Source organism: Saccopteryx bilineata, chromosome 4, assembly GCF_036850765.1.
Source record: "Saccopteryx bilineata isolate mSacBil1 chromosome 4, mSacBil1_pri_phased_curated, whole genome shotgun sequence".
Taxonomy (NCBI): domain Eukaryota; kingdom Metazoa; phylum Chordata; class Mammalia; order Chiroptera; family Emballonuridae; genus Saccopteryx; species Saccopteryx bilineata.
In genome coordinates, this window is record NC_089493.1 from 280,558,123 (window position 1) to 280,578,295 (window position 20,173).

Consider the following 20,173-nt stretch of genomic DNA (forward strand, 5'->3'; position numbering starts at 1 on the left):
ATATTCTTTTTCTCCTTTGATCTGTTTACAACAGGCCCCTTAGCATTTCTTGCAGCATTGGTTTGGTTGTAGTGAATTCCTTGAGTTTTTTTTTTTTTTTTTGTCTGGAAAGCTTTTTATTTCTCCTTCAATTTTAAACGATAGCCTTGCTGGATAAAGTAGGATGGTTGTAGGCTCTTGTTTTGCATTACTTTGAATATTTCTTGCCATTCCCTTCTGGCCTCAAGTGTTTCTGTTGAGAAGTTGGAAGTCATCCTTATGGGGGCTCCTTTGTAGGTGATAGTCTTTTATTCTCTAGCAGCTTTTAATATTTTCTCTTTATCACTTAATTTTGGTATTTTAATTATGATGTGTGTTGGTGTAGATTTCTTTGGGTTTCTCTTTAATGGAGTTCTCTGTGCTTCTTGAACTTCCTGCCTTAATTGAGGGAAGTTTTCAGCTATGATATGTTTGAATAAAGTCTCTATCCCTTGTTCTTTCTCTTCTTCTTCAGGAACTCCTATGATGTGGATGTTATTTCTCTTCGTGTTGTCACAGAGCTCTCTCAGAGTTTCCTCAGACTTTTGAGTCTCTTTTCTTTTTCTGCTCTGCTTCTGTGCCTTCATTTATCTTGTCTTCTAACTCACTCATTTGATTCTCAGCTTCATCCATCCTGCTTTTAATTTCTTCCATTGTGTTCTTCATTTCTGATATTGTATTTGTCATTTCTGACTGATTCTTTTTTATTATTTCAATGTCCTTTTTTATATTTGCTATCTCTTTATTTAGGTGTTTGTAATGACCATCTATTGTTGTTCTAATATCTTTGAGCATCCTAACAATTGTTATTTTAAACTCTGCATCTGGTAATTTGATTATATCTGACTCATTCAGGTCCTTTTCTGGGGATTTCTCTTGATTCATTTGTGTTGCATTTCTCTGCCTTCTCATTTTGTCTGTGTAAAAGAAGGTTTTGGCCACTGGAGTCCACTGGGTGTAGCCTCTGTGTTCCCTAGGTGTGGTCTGTCTGCAGGCCTGCCACCCCCTCTGCTGTTTCTGCCTAGGGTGGTCAGGTATGGGTGTTTCCAGTGCCTGCCCACTGGGGCTGTTGCTGTGGTTTCCACCTCTCCTTTATGGAAGTGGCTGTGATCACATGCTTGGGTGTACAAGCCTCAGTGGCCTTGGCCTTTGCCCCGCCCCTGCAGGTGGCATTAAGCTCAGCCCTGAGGGCAGGGGTAAGCACCTTTGCTCAGCTGTGGGTCTCCGCCTGATTCCGGGCTTTCACCCCGCTCCTGCAGGAGGAGCCCACTCATGGGATGGCTGCAAGCCTTGGCTCCACAGGCCAGGCAGGACTGCATGCCCATGCTCAGTAGCGGGACTCTGCCTGTTCTGGGCTTTTGGCTCCACCCCTGCGGGAAGAGCTGGCTCCCAAGTCAGGCCACAAGCCTCGGTTTCACAGGCTAGGCAAGGCTGTGCTCCTGCACCCTTGCTCAAGGGCAGGTCTCCACCCTTTCTGGGGATCCTGCCCTTCCCCCACAGACTGGAGTGCAGGTGGCCTGCAGCTGGGCTTGACCACTTTTGCACATCCCCTCCTCCCCAACCGGGCAAGACTGAGCTCACCCCTGGGCCTCAGTGGTGGCCAGCCAGCTTCCACCCTTGCCGACAGAACCACGCTTCTGCATCCTGCTGCCACCCACCCTCGGGGGGAGCCCTCAGCCATGTGGGTGGGGGCGCTGCAGCTCAGACCCTAAGACTCACTGCTGTAGTCCTGAAAGCTCCCTCATTCTAAGCAACTCTGCTCTGAGTGCCACAGGAGAGCTTGTTTGGCTGGTGTCCTGCTTCCCTTTGCTGGTATTGCTGTTTCCAGGGGAAATATTTACTTCCAATTTGGGGAGTGACTCATCCCAGGGGTTAGGATGGCTGTCTTTCAAAATGTTTCTCCCTGTGCCCCTTGGATTACACTCTCTTCCTGCTGCTCTGGTCCTCTCCTCTCTCCCTGTCTCCCAGAACCCTGGTTGAGTGGTTGTGAGAGGTTTTCTGTGTGGTCCCTTTAAGAATAATCCTGGGTCTGAGAAATCAGTCTCTTTCTCACAAAAAGTATCCTGTCTTGTTTCCAGCTAAATACTGTCCATATGCCTCTTCTAGGCTCTGGGGCTGCAGGCTGGGGCTTTGTTCCTGGGACTCAGGACCCTCCCTTCTCTGCTAAACTCACTTCCCACCATGTGAGTCTCTCCTGGCTGCTGTTTGCTCTGGGGAGCTGGGCAACCCTCTCCGTGGTTCCGCTTTTCCTACCAGTCTCAGTGTGGCTTCTTCAGTGTTCCTTGGTTGAGTCCTCTTAGTTTTGTCCAAAGTTGGTTTTTCCAGATGATGGTTCTTAAAATTAGTTTGTAATCCACTTTGGTTCTGGGAGGTGGAAGTTGGTATGTCTGCTTACTCCATTGCCATCTTGTCTTCTCCTATTTTGTTTTTTCAATTCCACATATAAGCTAAACTATATGGTCTTTGACTTTTTCTCTGGCTTATTTCATTTAGCATCCATGTTGTCAAAAAAGGCAAGACTTTCTTCTTTTTTATGGCTGATTAATATTCCATTGTATGTATGTATGTATGTATGTATGTATGACATTTTTATCCATTTGTTCATCTACTGATGGGCACTTAGGTTGCTTCTGTATCTTAGCTATCATGATTAATGCTGCAATGAACATAGGGGAACATATCTTTTTGAATTAGTGTTTTGGATCTCTTTGGATAAATATCCCAAAGTGGGATTGCTTGCTTATTTACATGGTAGTTCTATTTTTAAATTTTTGAGGGATTCCTGTACTGTTTTCTGCAGTGGCTGCCTCATTTTACAATCCCACCAACAGTGCACAAGGGTCCCTTTTCTCCATATAGGAGGATCCACTTTTGAGATGACTTCCACACATGCCTAGCAGGTTAGTGTGTTTCTTAGTGTGAAATCGTGCCAGGGCTGGGGGTCATGGGCCTTGGTTCCTCTTCATATAAGATTCATTCTTAGGCCCTGGCTGGTTGGCTCAGTGGTAGAGCATTGGCCTGTCGTGCGGGAGTCCCAGGCTCGATTCCCGGCCAGGGCACACAGGGCACACATCTGCTTCTCCACCCCTCCCCCTCTCCTTCCTCTCTGTCTCTCTCTTCCCTTCCCACAGCCAAGGCTCCATTGGAGCAAAGTTTGCCCGGGCGCTGAGGATGGCTCTGTGACCTCTGCCTTAGGCGCTAGAATGGCTCTGATTGTGGCAGAGCGATGCCCCAGATGGGCAGAGCATCGCCCCCTGGTGGGCATGCCAGATGGATCCTGGTCGGGCACAAGCAAGAGTCTGTCTGACTGCCTCCCCATTTCCAACGTTGGAAAAATACATAAACAAACAAACAAACAAAAAGATTCATTCTTAGATGATCAGGCTTTCTCACAGCATGGTGGCCGGGTTCCAAGAGGCAATGCCTCAATAGAACAAGGCAGAATTGCATTGCATTTTTATGGTCGAGCCTCAGAAGTCACTTAGCAGCACCTGTGCTGTACTGTATTGGCCAAGGAAGTAAAAAAGGCCCACCTACTTTCAAGGGTTCATAAATAAATCTCTTGATGGGGTAGTGGCAGGAGTGCTTGCCTCTAGGGAGGTGGCTGGTGGCAGGGAAGAGAAGGGGGGAGAAAAGGACAGTAGAGAGAGATAGATGAGAGAGGGAGGATTTATGTCTCACGGTAGAGCCTGATATGTCTTTGACACACACATATACTACCTTTTGTAAAAAATTTTTAAAAAGGCTGAGATGGCAGGGAGCAGTGGGTTGGTGTATGTTCATGAGTGACCATGTGTATCATGTGTATCTCTGTGTGCTCACAGTCTTGGGCCAGACATGGGTAACACAGTTAAAGCAACAAGTCCAGTAGAAAGCAAAGGAGACAGTGCCTCCATGGCCAAGACAGAGCCTTGGGCTCCAGCATGAATGTGTTCTGAGCTTCCCAGGGCTATATTCTTCCTGGTGTGGTCCATCCTCTCCAACAGACCATCCTGTCTGCCAGGGGCTGAGGACCCCCTATTGAAGGCAGAAACACTCTCCTTGGTAGAATTCACAAAAATCCTTTATTTTCTAAGAGTAAAACAAAACCCCAACAAAAAGACCAAAAAAAAAACAAACCCCCACAACCCCCCCCCACAAAAAAAACCCCACAACAACAAAAAAAGTGAAATCCTGCATATATACATTACTCAAAGAAAACTGTGAAGTATAATAAAACCTGCCCTTTAAAGACTCAGCATGTGCCAGATGCTTTACCTGATTTAATCCTCACCCAGCTGTGACTTTGAGGGAACTGACTTTGCCTATGAGGAAACTGAGGCTCTGGAGGGCAGTAGGACGTGCCCACGAACAAACGCAGGGCTGGCAGGAAGGTACGGAAGTGTGGTCCCAGCCAGGTCTGCTGGCAGCCAGGTCTGCTTGTGGGACGTCAGTCTTTCCTCCTCTCCCCGTAGCTGGGATCCTTGGGTGGCTTTGCTTAATGAAGAGACGTGTTCTTTATGCAATTTGGATCTGACCGCTGGACTTGGCAACAATTTATTTTGTGACTTCCCAGTAAAAACAGAGTTCTTTGTTAAGAACAGTGATTCTGGGAGGGCAGAGCCAGGAATGTTAATTGGGTGCCAGTGGGCAGCGCAGCGAGTGGTGGAGGGAGCAGCAAGTGGGGAGTCAGGAGACGCCTATTCCAGCCCTCACTGGCTGTGTGACCCTGGGCAGTCATACTAATTCTCATCAATAAGAATAATAGCCTCTACATATTGATCTCTTGCTATCTACCGGGTGCTGTGCCAAGTGGCTCATGTATCACCCGTTTAATCTTCTGAGCAATCCTGTCAGGAAAGGAGGCAAGCATGTTGTCCCCATTTTGTAGATGAGGAAATTGAGGCTCTGCCTCAATTGGGCAACATGCCCAAGACCGCACTCATAGGAAGAGTCACATCCAAGATTTGGATTCCAGAGCCTTGCTGTCACCAGTGTGCTAGAATGGTTATTTGGTTATGAATGTAACACGGACACTGACAGAGGCTAACATTTGCTGAACATTTTCCACGTGGCATACATCATTCCAATCACCGTATGACCGATATAGCATTTAGTCCCCACAATGACTGTGAAGTCCATAAGGTCTCCTTCTTTTCAGATGAAGAAACTGACTTCTCATGTGTTTAGTGAAGGGGTTATCTCCCTTCTCTGCATGGTTCTTTCCTAAGAACTATTACTTTCAGAAAAAGGGTGGAGGTAAGCAGAAACTCACGTTGTGTGGGTGGGGCTGAATTCTGACTAGGCCCCTCCCTCTCCCACTGTCTCTCCCTCTCAGAGAAGCTCTGGAACTGAGGAGCTTGGGGAGGGAGCTGGACAAGTGCCTCACCTGTCCCTTCTCTGGAGGCTGGACACAGGCCGCTCCCTGGGGTTCGCCACGCCTGTCTTCCATTGGTTTGGGCCGGGCAGCCTGCCTCCTTGGCAGAGCAGGCTACGGCTTGAGGCTCCTGGATCCTGCATGGATCGGTGAACTGTGCAAGGGAAGGGAGGCTCTGCCAATGTGTTACTGGCCAGCTCCCCTCTGGGCACCATCTGGGACGCACTGAGCTGAAAAACCAGGGCCAGGCAATGGCTACCTCCTCCGCCCTGTGGGCCTCACTGCCCTGAGCACACACCAGGAGCCGAGGGAACATGTCAGAGTGTCAGGGCACAGAACATCCCAGGGGCTCCTCTTCTTTAAGCCCTCGGGGGCCCCATCAAACAATAATACACCTACTAATAACTTACATTTGTCAAATCCTTACTATGCTAAGTGCTTTATGTGTATCATTTAATTTACTTCTTATACACCCCCCCATTTAAACACTATTACCCCCATTTTATAGGTAAAGAAAGTGAGACACAGGGAACCTAAGGGACTGATCTAAGGTCATGCAGCTGGTAAGTTTCCAAACCAGGGTTCAGATTCTAATTTCTAAACCTGGGCTGGGTCGTGAATCCTGGATTCTAACATCTGCTCAGTCTCTAACTGACCAGTAGTCCTCTCCAGTCCCCTGCTCTTCCTTGGTCTCCCATTCCTGCTTTCTGTACAATGCAAGGGTGGACCATCAGAGTCCCAGAGTTCCATCAGGGGCCATGGCGGAGATGGGGGTGGAGCTGGAGAAGGCGTGAGGAGAAGCAGAGGGTGAGCATCAGATCCCCAATCCCTTATCCCCCCTTTAACCCGAGAAGCAGCGCCACTTTTCGCTTCTTCCCATATTAGGGTTACATGTGAGAGTTGTCTTACAAAAGGGGCTCTGTTGCTTACGATAAGTCTAAATACTAGCAAATGCTGATCAAACATTCTTCTATCCTAAGAAAGGAAGAAAATGGATCTCAGAGAGGGTAAGCTGACCCATGTAAAGAAGCCCAATTAATTAGTGATTTACACAGATTATGTTCTGGTTCAAGTGCAGGTTCTGGGGCCAGATATCCATGGGTTCAAATCTTAGTCCTGCCTATTATTAGTGGTTTCCAGGGTAGGGTCAGCTCTCCACTGTTACACAATCCCTGTCTTGCTACCACTGAGTTCTCCAAGAGGAATAGAGTTATTTCTCAGATGTAAGAACTCAGTCACTGGGTCATATTTCCTTTCCTTATTAACCACCAACCTCAACTCCCAACCCAAAGACACAGGACACCCAAATGCCTTTGGACCTGCCCAGTTATGGTGCAAATAACAAGGGTACCCAAGGACTGTCCCCTCTCGAGGAATAGCAAGAAATAGTGACTTTCCATCTGGCATCCTGTACTGGAATTCACACCCAGCAGAGGCTGTATTCATGGATAGGGACAGGACTGTCCTTGTGAGAAGAAAACGTGAATGAGGGACTGTGTCTGACCACGAGTAGCTCTGTGACCCTCAGCATCTTCCTTTTAGGCTTCAGTATCCTTGTCTTTAAAGAACAGTGTTGAAGGTTTGACATGATGCCCATGGGCACTGAAGCTTCGAGATGGTACGCTTCAACAACCCCAGGCACCAGGCAGTGTGGCCTCTTTCCTTGGCATCCAATCATTTCCCTGAGAAGTCTTCTTCCTAAGCGGTGACTTGTGAATCAGACACAGTTGTAATTGACCAAGTCTCCTTTTTTTTTTTTACCTGTGGGGGTGAATGGTGAGACTTTCGAGCACTCCTGGCCTTGAGAAATTGGCCTAAGATGGTCTGGCTACATGACTGTCCTGAGATATAGTCCTGACCCAGCCACAGAGAGTGTGAGAGCTTTCGGCCAGGCCACTGGATCTTCCCAGCAAAGTCTGAGCCTGTCAGAGGGGAGATTTCCTGGAGAGGCCTATCTAGCTCTGGTCACGGAAGCTGCCCTCTATGAGTGAGTGTGAGAAGCAGCACCCAAGGCCTCCCCGGGTGTATAGCAATGTGACCCTGGGTACCGCAGGACTTCCTCCTTGCTCTTCCTCTCAGAGAGGGAGTGGCTGACTTGTTTGATCGGAGAATACTCGTGGAGCTGTGTTTCCTAGTGGGCAGGTTTGATTGGCTGTTAGAAGGTGACATTCATGTTTGGCTTCCTTCTCTCTGAAGCCCAAGCGTTAAGAGGCTCCGGCTGACTTCACAGCAAAGGTCATCTCTCTCCCTCTGTCCCTTCTTTTCAGTCCCACACACTTTGGTGCCTTCACTTGATCCATGCTTTTCTGGTTGGTTAGGCAGTGTGGTCAGTGCCCCACTCATGACTTTTTGGCTCACCCTGTCTACAGCATCGCATGTAGAAAATCCATAGGCACCTGTTGGCTTCCTGCATTTCTCTGTGCACAGGGAAGGCTAGAAGGTAAGGAGTCAATGCCGCAGGAGTGACCCTAACCGATGAAGGATGAGGGGGTAGATAACCGCTCCCGCCACATTCTTTGCCACCAGATGGGACAATGCTAAGGAGTATTCTATTGATACATAGTCTCTCAGCCTGTGTTTACCTGGATCAGGACTTAGTTGCCCCCGATGGCTACCCTTCTAGTAACAAATCTTTATTGGCTTCGTACACCCCCTTCCTCTTGTGTTTCCTGGATCATTTCCCAAATAAACTCAGGTTCTCAGATCCTTATCTCAGGATCTGCTCATGGTATTATGATTTATAAGAAGAACTATGTAGTTGATCTTTGTCCTCTGTTTCTAGCATAGAGCACCTAAAATCTTTGGAATTTTCTAAGGGTTGAGAGCAGCTTAATGATGTCTTTTGTTCTTTTAAGGAGGTGACTTTTGGGAAGCACCTAAGAAGAGGGTTTGGTCTTTGGCCAGTGATTAGAAGGCTGGAACTTTCAACCCCTGCCCTGGACCTGCAGGGAGGGGAGAGGAGCTGGAGATTGAGTTGAATCACCAGTGGCCAATGATTGAATCATTTGTAGCTATGTAATAAAACCTCCATAAAAAATCAAAACGATAGGTTAGTGGAGAGCCTCTGGATTGGTGAACACTGGAGATTGGGGGAAAGTGGATGGTGGCACACCGGGAAAAGGCATGGAAGCTCTGCGCCCTTCCCTCACACCTGCCCTGCGCATCTCTTCATCTGGGTGCTGATTCGTATTTTTTTTCCATGGTAATAAATCAGTATTCTTGTAATTAAACTGGCTTCCTGAGTTCTGTGAGCTGCTCTTGCGAATTAATCAAACCCAAGGAGGGGGTCATAGGAATCTCTGATTTATATAGCCAGCCAATCAGAAGGACAGATAACAACCTAGACTTTCCACTGGTGTCTGAAGGGGAGGCAGTCTTGTGGGATTGAAGCCTCAACCTGTGGAGTCTGTTCCTGTCCCCAGGTAGGTAGTGTCAGATTTGAGTTGAACTTTAAGACACCCAGCTGGTGTACAAGAACTGCTTGTTGGTGTGGTATGCCCCCCCCCCCCACCACACACACTGGATTTGGGTGCAGAATTCTTACTGTTCTTTGAGGGATCCGCACTAAGACACATCATTGTACAACATTTACTACACTGTTGGGGAAGACTGGGTGATTTCACTCCCATTTTACTAATGAAGACACAGACCTGGAGAGGTCAATGAGTTTTCTCATAGTGGTAGGATATAGACTCCTGACTCCCAATTCACTATTCTTTTCTCAACACTGTGCCTGATGCCTCCTCCTAGGATCCTGTTTAATATAAGGGAGGAAACTGGGCTACATTAGGTAAAGACTGATAAGGAACAAAATCTTTTGTTGCTCTCTTAATTTTAGTTTCCAAGACTAGCAGTGAATTTGTTTAGAAAATACCTTGCCTTTTGATTAGAACTATTGATACCTGAATGTGTCATGGGAACAGGAAGGGATTTGTAGCCTTTTGGATAAGTTATTATAGAAGGATTAACTAATGCCTTTGTTGATCCAAGAGTTGAAACTTACAAGAAAGTCACAGAATCATAGACCATCAAATGTGGAAGGCAGCTTTGAGGTCATCTTGGCTAGTCTAAACCTTCCTTTTACAAATGGAGAAACTGAGGTCTAAGGAGGAAAAAAGTACTTAAGGTTATCATCAGGTAACATGGAAATTAGGCTCTGAGAAAAAGTAAAGAAAATATAGGCAATCAGTCAGATTGTGCTAAGATCAGGAATCTATCAGAACTTGTTAAATCAGGCATGACAAATTAATGGATGAGGAACACCTATGTCTAAGCAAGCTTGTGAAGTTCTAGCTAAACTCTGAGAAATAAGTCAAGAACTAGTCAGGGATGTCTGTTTTGGCACAAGACAGGTGAGTCCTATTTATCTGCCACTACATAAAAGACAAGATTAAGAAAGCTGGGACCATGGTTAGCCCACCGACAGGCTGGAATTTGGCACCAACAGGCTGAAATTTGGAGGAATGGTGAAGGTAGATCACCACTGAAAATGCCTAAGGTGGTGGCTAGTCTGGTGCTCTTAATATACCTTTCTACTCTACCCTTCTCTCAGGATTCTATCATGCTGCTTTGGAATCTCAATTACTTTGTAAAATGCAAATACTTTATTTTACCTAGCAGACACTTAAAGCAAAAATTCTGGATCCTGCTTCAAATTTTGCCTTTAGCCTCTTGTCCCATAGTACTAAACTTGATTAGTTCCACTCAAGTCTTCTGTCCCCCATGTGCAAATAAAGGTCCAGGTCAGAAATTCTTAAAAAGCATTTTAAAAGAAACAATATCTCCATTGGATGGTAGCAGCTTTTATGTGGAATAAAATAGTTTTCCATGGTGAATAGCTTTTGGAATATTGCTGAATTAATAAAAATATTAAAATAGGCCCTGGCCGGTTGGCTCAGCGGTAGAGCATCGGCCTGGCTTGCGGGGGACCCGGGTTTGATTCCCGGCCCGGGCACATAGGAGAAGCGCCCATTTGCTTCTCCACCCCCCCCCCCCTTCCTCTCTGTCTCTCTCTTCCCCTCCCGCAGCGAGGCTCCATTGGAGCAAAGATGGCCCGGGCCCTGGGGATGGCTCCTTGGCCTCTGCCCCGGGCGCTAGAGTGGCTCTGGTCGCGGCAGAGCGACGCCCCGGAGGGGCAGAGCATCGCCCCCTGGTGGGCAGAGCGTCGCCCCTGGTGGGCGTGCCGGGTGGATCCCGGTCGGGCGCATGCGGGAGTCTGTCTGGCTGTCTCTCCCCGTTTCCAGCTTCAGAAAAAAAAAATACAAAAAAAAAATATTAAAATAAAACTGTAAGACTTCTCAGATCCTTTAAAATAAGAATTGACCTTAAAGTGATTTTGATAGGTAGAGTTCTCTAAACTTACTTGAAAACAGAAAATACACCATACAGGATAGTCTCTAACGGTCATTCAGCTTCAAAATGCTATAAATTCTTTACTGATTTCCTTTGAGAATAGATAAATAAAGAGAAGTATAATCAATGATTGGTTCATTTTAGTTCTCTCCTGAGAACATAATATGGTGGTTGGTTTTAACCACAGTGTTTAAGTGGCTCAAAGCAAGTCACAACCATGGGGGTCCTTTCTCTAGTAGAGCATTTGAAGATAAATCAATTGGTTTGAAAACAACTGAAACAATTTGTGCCTTAAGAGCAGACTAGGTTATTTCACTTACTTTAATGATGTGACTGGTGATAAAAACCAATCGGCAAAATTTCAGAAAGGTGTTGAATAAAGGGTTGTTTGTTTTTTTTTTTGAAGGTTTTCCTTCTGAAAGCCCTGAGGAGCAAAATGCTGCTCAATGTCCTGAGCTGTGTGGTGGGTGTAGCTTTGCAGCACAGCATGGAGTAAGGTTGTCATGTTAAGATACACAGTGTTAGAGTCTCCACCTGTTTGGTGAGGTTCTCTAGGTGCCCGACCCTAAATGGTTCTCCACACAGGGGAGATGTTCAGTCAAGAGCAACTCCAGCTGCCTGTGTCTGTCTTCAGAGACAGACTGTTCCTTCTTTCTGTGTTCAAAAGAGGCCATAACCTGTTTGATCTACCCTTTTACAAGTCTGGTCACAAATGACTTTAAACTGGTTATAACATAGTTTTCACTTAAGTCTATTTCAGGGTCAGCAATGATATACAAGAATGAATGTGCAGTGACTATCAACCAGGGCATCATCAGAATGGTCTCTGGAATCAAAACAGATAAACACACTTGGCCCATTGGAGATAATGATGGAGAAGATCTAAAGTGGGTGCAGGCCTCTGAATTTGAAAATCTCCAAAGATGCAACCCACATGTCCATAAATAGGAGATTGGATACACAAAATGTGGTTTATTCATACAATGGAAAGCTACTCAGCAATAAAAAAAGAAAATCTGTTGTTACTTGCTTCAGCATGAATGAATCTCCCGGACAGTAGATTAAGTGAAAAAAAGCTACAGTATACAATGTAGAATTCTATTGATATGAAGTTTGAGAATGAGCCAAGCTGGCATAGGGTATTAGAAATCAAAATTGTGGTCACTACTGAGAGGGAAGTGGGATTAATCATGAAGGGACACACACAGCTTCTGGGGGTGATGGGAATATTCTGTACATTGTTGTGGGTGATGGTCTACACAGATGCATACAATTTCAAATTTTGAATTGAATTCTTAAGAGGAAAAGTATATTTTATTGTATATAATTTATACCACATTAAAATAACGCAGCCTGCAAGGCCCCAAATTAAGGTCCTCTACCTGTGCCAAAGTCCAAGAAGTGATCATCTCTACACAAGGGAAGGGCCTAACCCAGCTCAGCCCAATTGCAGCCTCAGGAAAGGGCACATGTCCCTATTCCCTGCCTTATATCACATGTCCCTCCATTTTCACTTACCTCCCATGATTCTCTCCTCCTTCCTCTGGCCTTTGGATAATAAAACTCTAGACAACTCAACCTACAACAACTAGCATAATGATAAACCCATAGGTATCCAGGGACGGTGCCTCTTTTTCTGTCTCCATTTCAGCTGCCATGTCTGCATTCTTGGAAGGAGTCCTTTCTGTACTAAGCCTCCTGAAGAGTCCTCACATTTACTGAACACCTGCTGTGTGCTAGACCTTGATGACTCCCTTACTAAGGCGATGCCATTTTTTTTTCAAAATAACTCTGAGAAGTAGATTTTTTTTTTACTGCCATCTCCATTTTCTAGATTAGCAATAAAAAAAGGAAGATAAATTCCCAGCCCACAGGTGATATCAGACTGGTAAAGTGGAGGATGCAGGGTTAGAACAGTGACTGTACAACCTCTTACAATTTAAGGCCTCTTTATTCCCAGGGCCTGAAGGGAGAAAAGCAGAGATGGACACTGGAAGGAGAGGTCCAGTTGAGTGGAAAAGGGGCAGCGGTCCTCATTTAACAGTGCTTTTCGTGCCCAGTTGCCAGAATTCAAGCTAGCCAGGCCCCCCACACCCAGTGAGTCCCAGGCTCTCTGTCTCGCCTCTGCTGGGAGCATAGGAGCAACGACCTCAGGGCGACTTTCGTTTGGTATAACTTAGAAAACAAGAAGGAAGCAAGTGGGGGATGTAAAAGATGTCTTCACTTTTAGGATTCTGGCTCTCTGAGATCAGAGGAGTGGGTTCCAGGACGGGGGTGGCAAGGAATAGGGAGAAGCATTGGAGCAGATTCTGTGTGCGTGCGTGTGTGTGTGAGCACGTTTGTGCGTGGAGGGGGGATTGCTGTACTCAGCGCGAAGCACTGGGGGAGGAAGAAGCTGTAGCGGAGCTCTGAATAATTGATTCTTCAGCCGCACCAGACGCCCGGGAGCGGGCGGAGAGCGTGGTTTCAGCACCACGGATAGCGGCGCGCGCCGCCGCCGGCGCCCCCGCCTTCAGCCAGCCACCTATCCTGGCCCTGTCGCCACCGTGCGCTCCAGGAGCGGGTGGCCGCGCTCTGTGCCGCCGCCAAGGGACTGCGGGGTCTGCCTCAGCTCGCCTCCGGGGAACGCGGCTGCGGGCGGGAGACGCCTTCGCCCGCCGAAGCTCCGAGTCTCTCCGGCTTTCGCGTGGGCTGGGCTGCTGCGTCTCACCGACTGGGAACAAGTCCCTAAGTTGGCGTGGAGGCGCCCCTGCCTTCTCCTTTTCCTCCCAGGCGACCGCAGCAGAAGCACGTCCTGGGAGCCCGGCTTTCCCAGTGCCGTGAACCAGGGTGGTCAGGCGCTCTCGGGACTCCCGCCGCGAAGTGGGAAGCTGAACGACCGGCGCGGAGGTGGCCCCGCAGCCAAGGGCCCAGAGGGAGCTGCCTCCCCCCGCCCGCGCCTTTCTCGGCCGGGGACCGCGGGGATCCCCGGCTACAGGCGCGCGCGCCCTCCCACACTCACTCTCACACACACTCGTCCTCACACTCACCAGCCCGGATCCTGGGCTGCGGAGAGGTCTCTCTGGCGCGCTCAGAGGACAGGGCAGCTGCTGTCGGGAGCGGGGCAGGAAGCCGAGCTCTGGGTCTTTGAGGGAGGCCGCCGAGGGCTTAGCTGGAGCATGGGGCCGGGTGAGCACTGAGAGTCGCGGCCGCAGCCATCAGCCCTGGAGATGACCAGGAGCGGCCACTGCTGAGAACTATGTGGAGGGAGGCTGCGGTGAGTGCTGGCGCGGGACGCGGGGCCTGGGCGGCCCCTCTGGGAAGAGGACTATGGAAGGCCTGGATAAGAGGGGGCAGCGGGACTGCCAGAGTCGTTGCATGGGAACGATTGCTCTCTTCCTCGGGGATCCGGGACCGCGGGAGCCCGAGTCCTTCCCTCTCCCTCGCCTCCTGCCCTCTCGTCGCAAACTCAGCCGCCTCTACCCCTAACCTACCCACCCGTTCCCTTTTCTTTCTCTCCCTACCCCCCTCGCTCAGTAGCTCCTGGCCGCACAACTCCCAGCAGCCGGCGCTGGGGAGGTGGTAGGGGGTGAGGGTGGAGGTGCCCGGTTATCTTCTCGTGGGTGGCCAAACTGGGCTCTGGCTCTCCTGTGCGCTCTGGAGAGGAGTTCTCTATATCGGCCACAAGGTCTGAGGATCCATTCTGGGGGCGTCTCGGGCATGGAGCTTCAGCTCCCCCTCTACGGCCGAGCCCCCCTGTGTGCACAGAGGGGCTGTGAGCACTGCAGACTGCAGCCTGCCCACCCCCCAGTCCCTCTCTCCCGACCCCGTGGGCTGACCCTGTCTTTCCGTCTCTTTTCTGCCCCCTGGTAGAGCCCTGCTGCAGAGCCTCCGGCTGGGATAGCCGCCCCCCGTGGGGGCGATGCGGACAGCGCGGGACAGCCAGGGGAGCGCGCGGGGGCCGCAGCATGCGGGAACCCGCTAAACCCGGTGGCTGCTGAGGCGGCCGAGATGCTTGTGCGCGCAGCGCGCCCCACTGCATCCTCGACCTTCTCCGGCTACAGGTACGTCCCAGCAGGAGACCTGGGCTTGGCGGGATGGGTAGGAGGAAGACACGACCTGAGCGAGAGCGGGAGAAGGGTCTTAGGAGAGAGAGAGAAAGCGGGAGAGGGAACATCGGTAGCGAGGCGAGGGAGGAGCACCAGGGGGCGCTGCGGCACCGCAGTGCTCACTCATAGAGCGCTAAGGTCGGTACGAGTTCGCCCCAACTTCCCCTGGCTCTGGCAGCGCCCTGCCGGAGGGGCGCGCGCCTGTGCACGCGTGCACGACTGTGCTGGTATTTGCAGGCACGCGCTTCTGTGCACCTGGCGTGGAGCATATGTGTGCACCGTTTGAGCACATGTGCGGACTCCGGATGGCTGTGAGCACCGCTACGGCGGCCTGCGGCTGTGCGCAGAAATGCGCGCGTGCTTGTGAGCGTGTGCAGCCCCACTGCCCACGTGCATATAAGACCTGGTATCAGGATCTGAAATGGAAAGTCTGGGGAGGGGCTGTACAGTTCACGTCGGTTGGAGAGCTTCTTGGGAGCCTACCTTTACCACCACGCACGTTTTTTACCAGCTCCCACGCGCCGGCCCGCGGGGGGACTCGCCTCCTCTCTGGCTTTCTGCATTGCACACGAGCGTGTGAAAGAGGATATGTGCTGTGTGTGCACGCGTATCTGAACGCGCGTGTGTTGGGGGCGGGTCCTGGGGCCACTTGCTTCAGGGCCCCTCGGCGTGAGGAAGGGTGGGCGCTAAGTTTCCCCGGGCGCCCCAGAGCCTGGAGCGCACAAGCTAGAGTCCCAAGCGCTTGGGACCCTGCAGGAGAGGAGTGGGTCTGCAGCGGGGGCCGCCGGGAGTCAGGTCTGTGCTGCATCCCGCGTTCGCAGGGGGCGGGGTCAGTCAGCTCGTCATAGTGCAGGAACAGGGTTGCCCTGACGCTCTGTCGCCTCCGCAAGCAAGCGGGGGCTGGTCTGTAGTTTATACCTTGTGAGCAGGGGGCGGGGTCGGTAACTTGTCCGCTCCAGCTGGTGTGGGAGAGGAGTGGGTGAAGGTTGTTCTGTGAGCCTACGTTCTTGGGCGGTGGTCCGCAGCTAACTTGCTGGATGCGATGGGTGCTGTGGGCAGAGTCTGCGTGGAGAAGAGGATGGAGACAGGAGATGAGAGAGAGGATGGATGCGAAGATGTATTTACGGCCAGGGATGGAGAATTAGTTCGGATTGGACTTGTGGATATAGTTGGAGATGGGTCTGGGGACGTGGATGGCATCGGGGATCCGGAATGGAGTAGGTGACTGACAGCTGGAGCTGCGGGTGGGCTTTGTACCGGGCTTGTACAGCAAGGGGCCGGGTCAGCAACTACTTTCGTCTGCAACCCTCGCTTACCGCGGCCCTGACTCTTCCTCTCCACCTTGCAGTGACCATAAGTGGCGACTATGGGCAGACTGGGCTATTGGACCCTGCTGGTGCTGCCGGCACTTCTGGTCTGGCGCGGTCCGGCGCAGGGCACGGCGGCGGAGAAGGGTCCTCCGGCGCTGAACATTGCGGTGCTGCTGGGTCATAGCCACGACGTGACGGAGCGTGAACTGCGAAACCTGTGGGGCCCAGAACAGGCGTCCGGGCTACCTCTGGACGTGAACGTGGTGGCACTGCTGATGAACCGCACCGACCCCAAGAGCCTCATCACACATGTGTGCGACCTCATGTCTGGTGCGCGCATCCATGGCCTCGTGTTTGGGGACGACACCGACCAGGAGGCCGTGGCCCAGATGCTGGATTTTATCTCCTCACAGACTTTCGTTCCCATCCTGGGCATCCACGGGGGCGCATCTATGATCATGGCTGACAAGGTAAGGGCGGGAGGGGATGGGCTGCCAGGATGCCGGCGTGTGCCAGTCACAGGGCTGCCAGGGGGTGGTGGCCACTGACCCTGGTGAGAACCCAGTGCTACTACCGCCTCTACAACCCAGAAATGAATGGAAATGCTTTTTGCCTTTGGTCTTAAAGTGGGGTACTCAGAAGCACCTTGGGTGTGCCATGAAGAGCTAGGAAAGCCCAGAAGTGTGACAGAGAGGTGGAATGCTTGGAGATTTCTAAGTAGTGTATAGATGCAGGCCTGGGGCCCCCTGAAACAACATGGCTTATATTCCTGTAATGTCAATCTTACCAGGCTGTCTTGTGGAAAGTGTCCGTTTTCACCTCTTGTGGTACCTAGAACTATTCCACAAAAGATTAAATGTGGGTATGTTGTGGAACAAAATGAAAAGTTTTTAGGTAAAGCACAAAAGAACAGAGAAACGTCATGCTTTTGCAGGCCACCAGAGGGGTGGGAAAGTTTGAGCAGCCCTGGGTTAAAGGCCACAGGAGAGTGTCCTTCCAGGGGAGTGGGCGCGAGTGGAGAGGAGAACGGACTGCTGGCCTAGGGCATGGACGGCCGGGCATTTTCCTGCATGCTCCTGGGGGGTGAAGCTGGCAGGGTTCCAAGGCCCTCAGCTGGAGGGGTTGCAACCCAAGGAGGGGGTTTGGTACTGAAGTTTGACAGTGTCAGAATGAAGGAAGTTGAGTCCAAATTTCCTGGCTTTGAATGAGAGGGAGGGTCTGTTGCTCTGTGGACCAGATCAGGTGTTAGTTGGGAAAAAAAGAGAGAGAGACTTAAAGATCTGAGTGAGATGCTATGAGGGCCTGGTTTGAGAACTGTGCAAAAGTGGAAGGACAGAAGACAGTCAGAAGGACAGAAGGAAGAATCAAAGAGAAGAGTGAGGAAAAAGGGAAGGATTAGAGTTGTGGGTGCACTGTACCTCTGTGTAAGCCCCAGCAAGGGACTGGGCGTGGGGATGGGGAGGAAAGGGTGAATGTACTTGTGTGCTAGGGTCCCCAGCCCTGAGACCTCCTTGGAGCATGCTCCTTAGGTAGCAGCAGTCATCCCAGTGGAGCGAGCAGAGATTTGTCATAGCACTTTTCTTCTGACACTCTCAAAGCACTTTTATATTCACCAAATCAGATTCTGCCTCTGCCTCAGCAATTCCCACCAGCTCCTGTGGGAACTGTATTAATTCTTCCAGGTCTCCTGGGCTGCAGTACATTCGGCTGAAGTACACAACTGATGCAGTGTCTTATTAAACATTCAGTTAAAAATGGTTTGCAGCCTAGCAAAATTCCTATGTGTGGTCGAGCATTTTCTCAGCCGCCTCTCAGCTTTGGGGTTCCTTTCTGGGATGAAAAAAAGTAGGGAACAGCTGTGCTTTGCCGCCAATGTATGACCATTTCAGAAATGGAAAGGGACTTAGAGTCTATAAGAACATCCTATAATTTTCAGATGAAGTGACTGAGGTGTAGGGTAGTTAACAACTTGGCCAAGACCACATAATGGTGATGGAACTAGATCTCTGGGTTTTTGGTCCCAAGCGGGGATCTCACTTTCCACCAACGTCAAGCTTATCCTTTTAACTTTGTCAGCCCATCTTCAGGAGGGTCAAGGAATTTCATTTTATGGGAGGTCCTGGGCCACAGCAAGGTACAGCAAATCAGAGACTGGAGAGCTTATGGGTCGAGTGACCAGCTGGAGTGAGTGACCAGCCTTCTGATGCAGATATTAAGAACAGCAGTTTCCAGCAAGGATTTGGAACGTGATTTAAGGATCTAAATATTGCCACCAATCCGTCTTTCCTTCTGAAGTTTTGAACAGAGGAGTAACACACAGAAAACAGTAGCCATAGTGAAAATGAAATTTCTGGATTGATTAGGGCTCAGCACAGTCTGTGGAGGAATCTGGTAAAAGCTGAATTGGAGAAGGTAGCTTGAGGCTCAGGCTGGGAGGTCTGAGCTGACAGGTGTGTGACTCAGGCTCTCTCCTGACGTATACATCCAACTGTAGGCAAAACAGCAGGAACAGGGAATGGGCTCAGAGCTGAACACCCCTTGACATGCAGCGACCTTCCCCATCGTGAATGTCAGGCTCTGATCTGCTACAGCAGAAGCTGCCCCTCTCCTGAACAGGGAACTAAATTAGAAAGGGAGGTTTGAGAAGTCCAAGGCATGTGGGTGGAAGCATCCTCCTCTCCTGCAGAATGAAACTGCCTTCTAGGGACTGGACAAGAGTGTGATCCCACTTAAGAGCGAAGAAGAAAAGGGAATTAGGAAATGGCAAGAGGAGGACGAGAAGGGGTGTTTTCAGAGAAGTCAAGACTAGAGAGCAGTTTAGAGGGGATGGAGAAGAGTGGGAGGAAAGGTCCATTGGCTCAAAAACGGTGAAGGAAATTGGGTAGTCCTCAGGGTTGGGGCTTTCTGAGTTGGTCTTGATGGCAGGGAATCAAATAAGTCAGTGGAGATAACACTGGGGTATATGGGTGGGCCCCAGGTGTGGGATGTGCAGGTGATGTTGAGAAGGGTTGGATTAAAGGGTGGGATTTTGGTAAACCTGGATGTGCTACAAAGAAAAGGAAAGAGATTGAGACATGGACAGCTCTTCCTTCCATTAGTAACACATTGACCTGGCTAGTGCCTATGCCATCTGTCTGTTTTGGAGCTGAGTGCTGACTGCAGTTTGTTTAGCTCTAAAGAAATAGTCATGAGGCATTGCCTAAAACTCCACCTTGCTTGGTTGGGTGTGACAGTCACAAATTCTGGATCTCCTCGAAGTGACAAGGCCTCTCTGTTTCCCCCTAAGATGATGTTCACTTGGTAAAACCCAGAACATGCCTGCGTTTTCAGCTTCTAAATTGGTAACAGGATAGTGCCCCTGTGGATAATAATGATACTTAATTTGATTATCAGTTGAATTGAATACCCATCCTCTTTACCTTTCCCTCAGCCTATTTGGCCTTTGGAAAAAAAAAAAAAAAGAACAAAGTTTTATAATAATTGAAATGTGTCAAGTGACAGGTTTTTGTGGTGTTAATTTAATTTACAGTGAAGATGTTAAATTTTTGCTTCTGTCAGTGGGTGATCCTGAGAAATGATTGAGTTAGAGGTGGAAATAATGCCGGTAGATGAGTTCTAACCACATCTTGGTTTGGCCATTGGAGGCCATCCAAATGAAGTACCCTCTGGTTGCAGTAATGGCGCTTAGTAAACCAATCATGTGCACTAGACTTACATTTCTGCTCATTGTCTTCACCTCCTCCATCCCTCTCTCCCTCATTTCCAACTGCTCCATAGGGGAAAAGGCAAGGCTTAGATTTTTACCTACAGCTATCTATGCGGGTAAATGCATGGGTTTTGCTTTATATGTTATTTCTATACATACCTCATCTCCTCTATTAGAGTGTAAGTTCCCTAAGGACAGATTTTTTTAAAAGTGTGTTTGTGTGTATGTGTGAATTTGGAATAACAAATACTCCTTCTACACAAACAATTTATAAAAAGAAGATCTTTTCATTGTAGAGTATCTAGAAAGAACATGAAAGTTTAAAGAAAATAAAAAATCTCCC

At 49.5% G+C, this 20,173-nt stretch overlaps 1 protein-coding gene across 1 annotated transcript in view; it reads left to right on the plus strand.

The window, feature by feature from the left end:
• The first annotated feature begins 13,734 nt into the window (after positions 1-13,734).
• Positions 13,735-20,173, plus strand: part of GRIN2A (glutamate ionotropic receptor NMDA type subunit 2A) — a 409,746-nt gene continuing 403,307 nt past the window's right edge. The window contains exons 1-3 of the mRNA XM_066274896.1: positions 13,735-13,982; positions 14,579-14,769; positions 16,163-16,594. Coding sequence (XP_066130993.1) covers positions 16,181-16,594 — 414 coding nt within the window. The 5' untranslated portion in view covers positions 13,735-13,982; positions 14,579-14,769; positions 16,163-16,180. The remainder of the gene's footprint in view (positions 13,983-14,578; positions 14,770-16,162; positions 16,595-20,173) is intronic.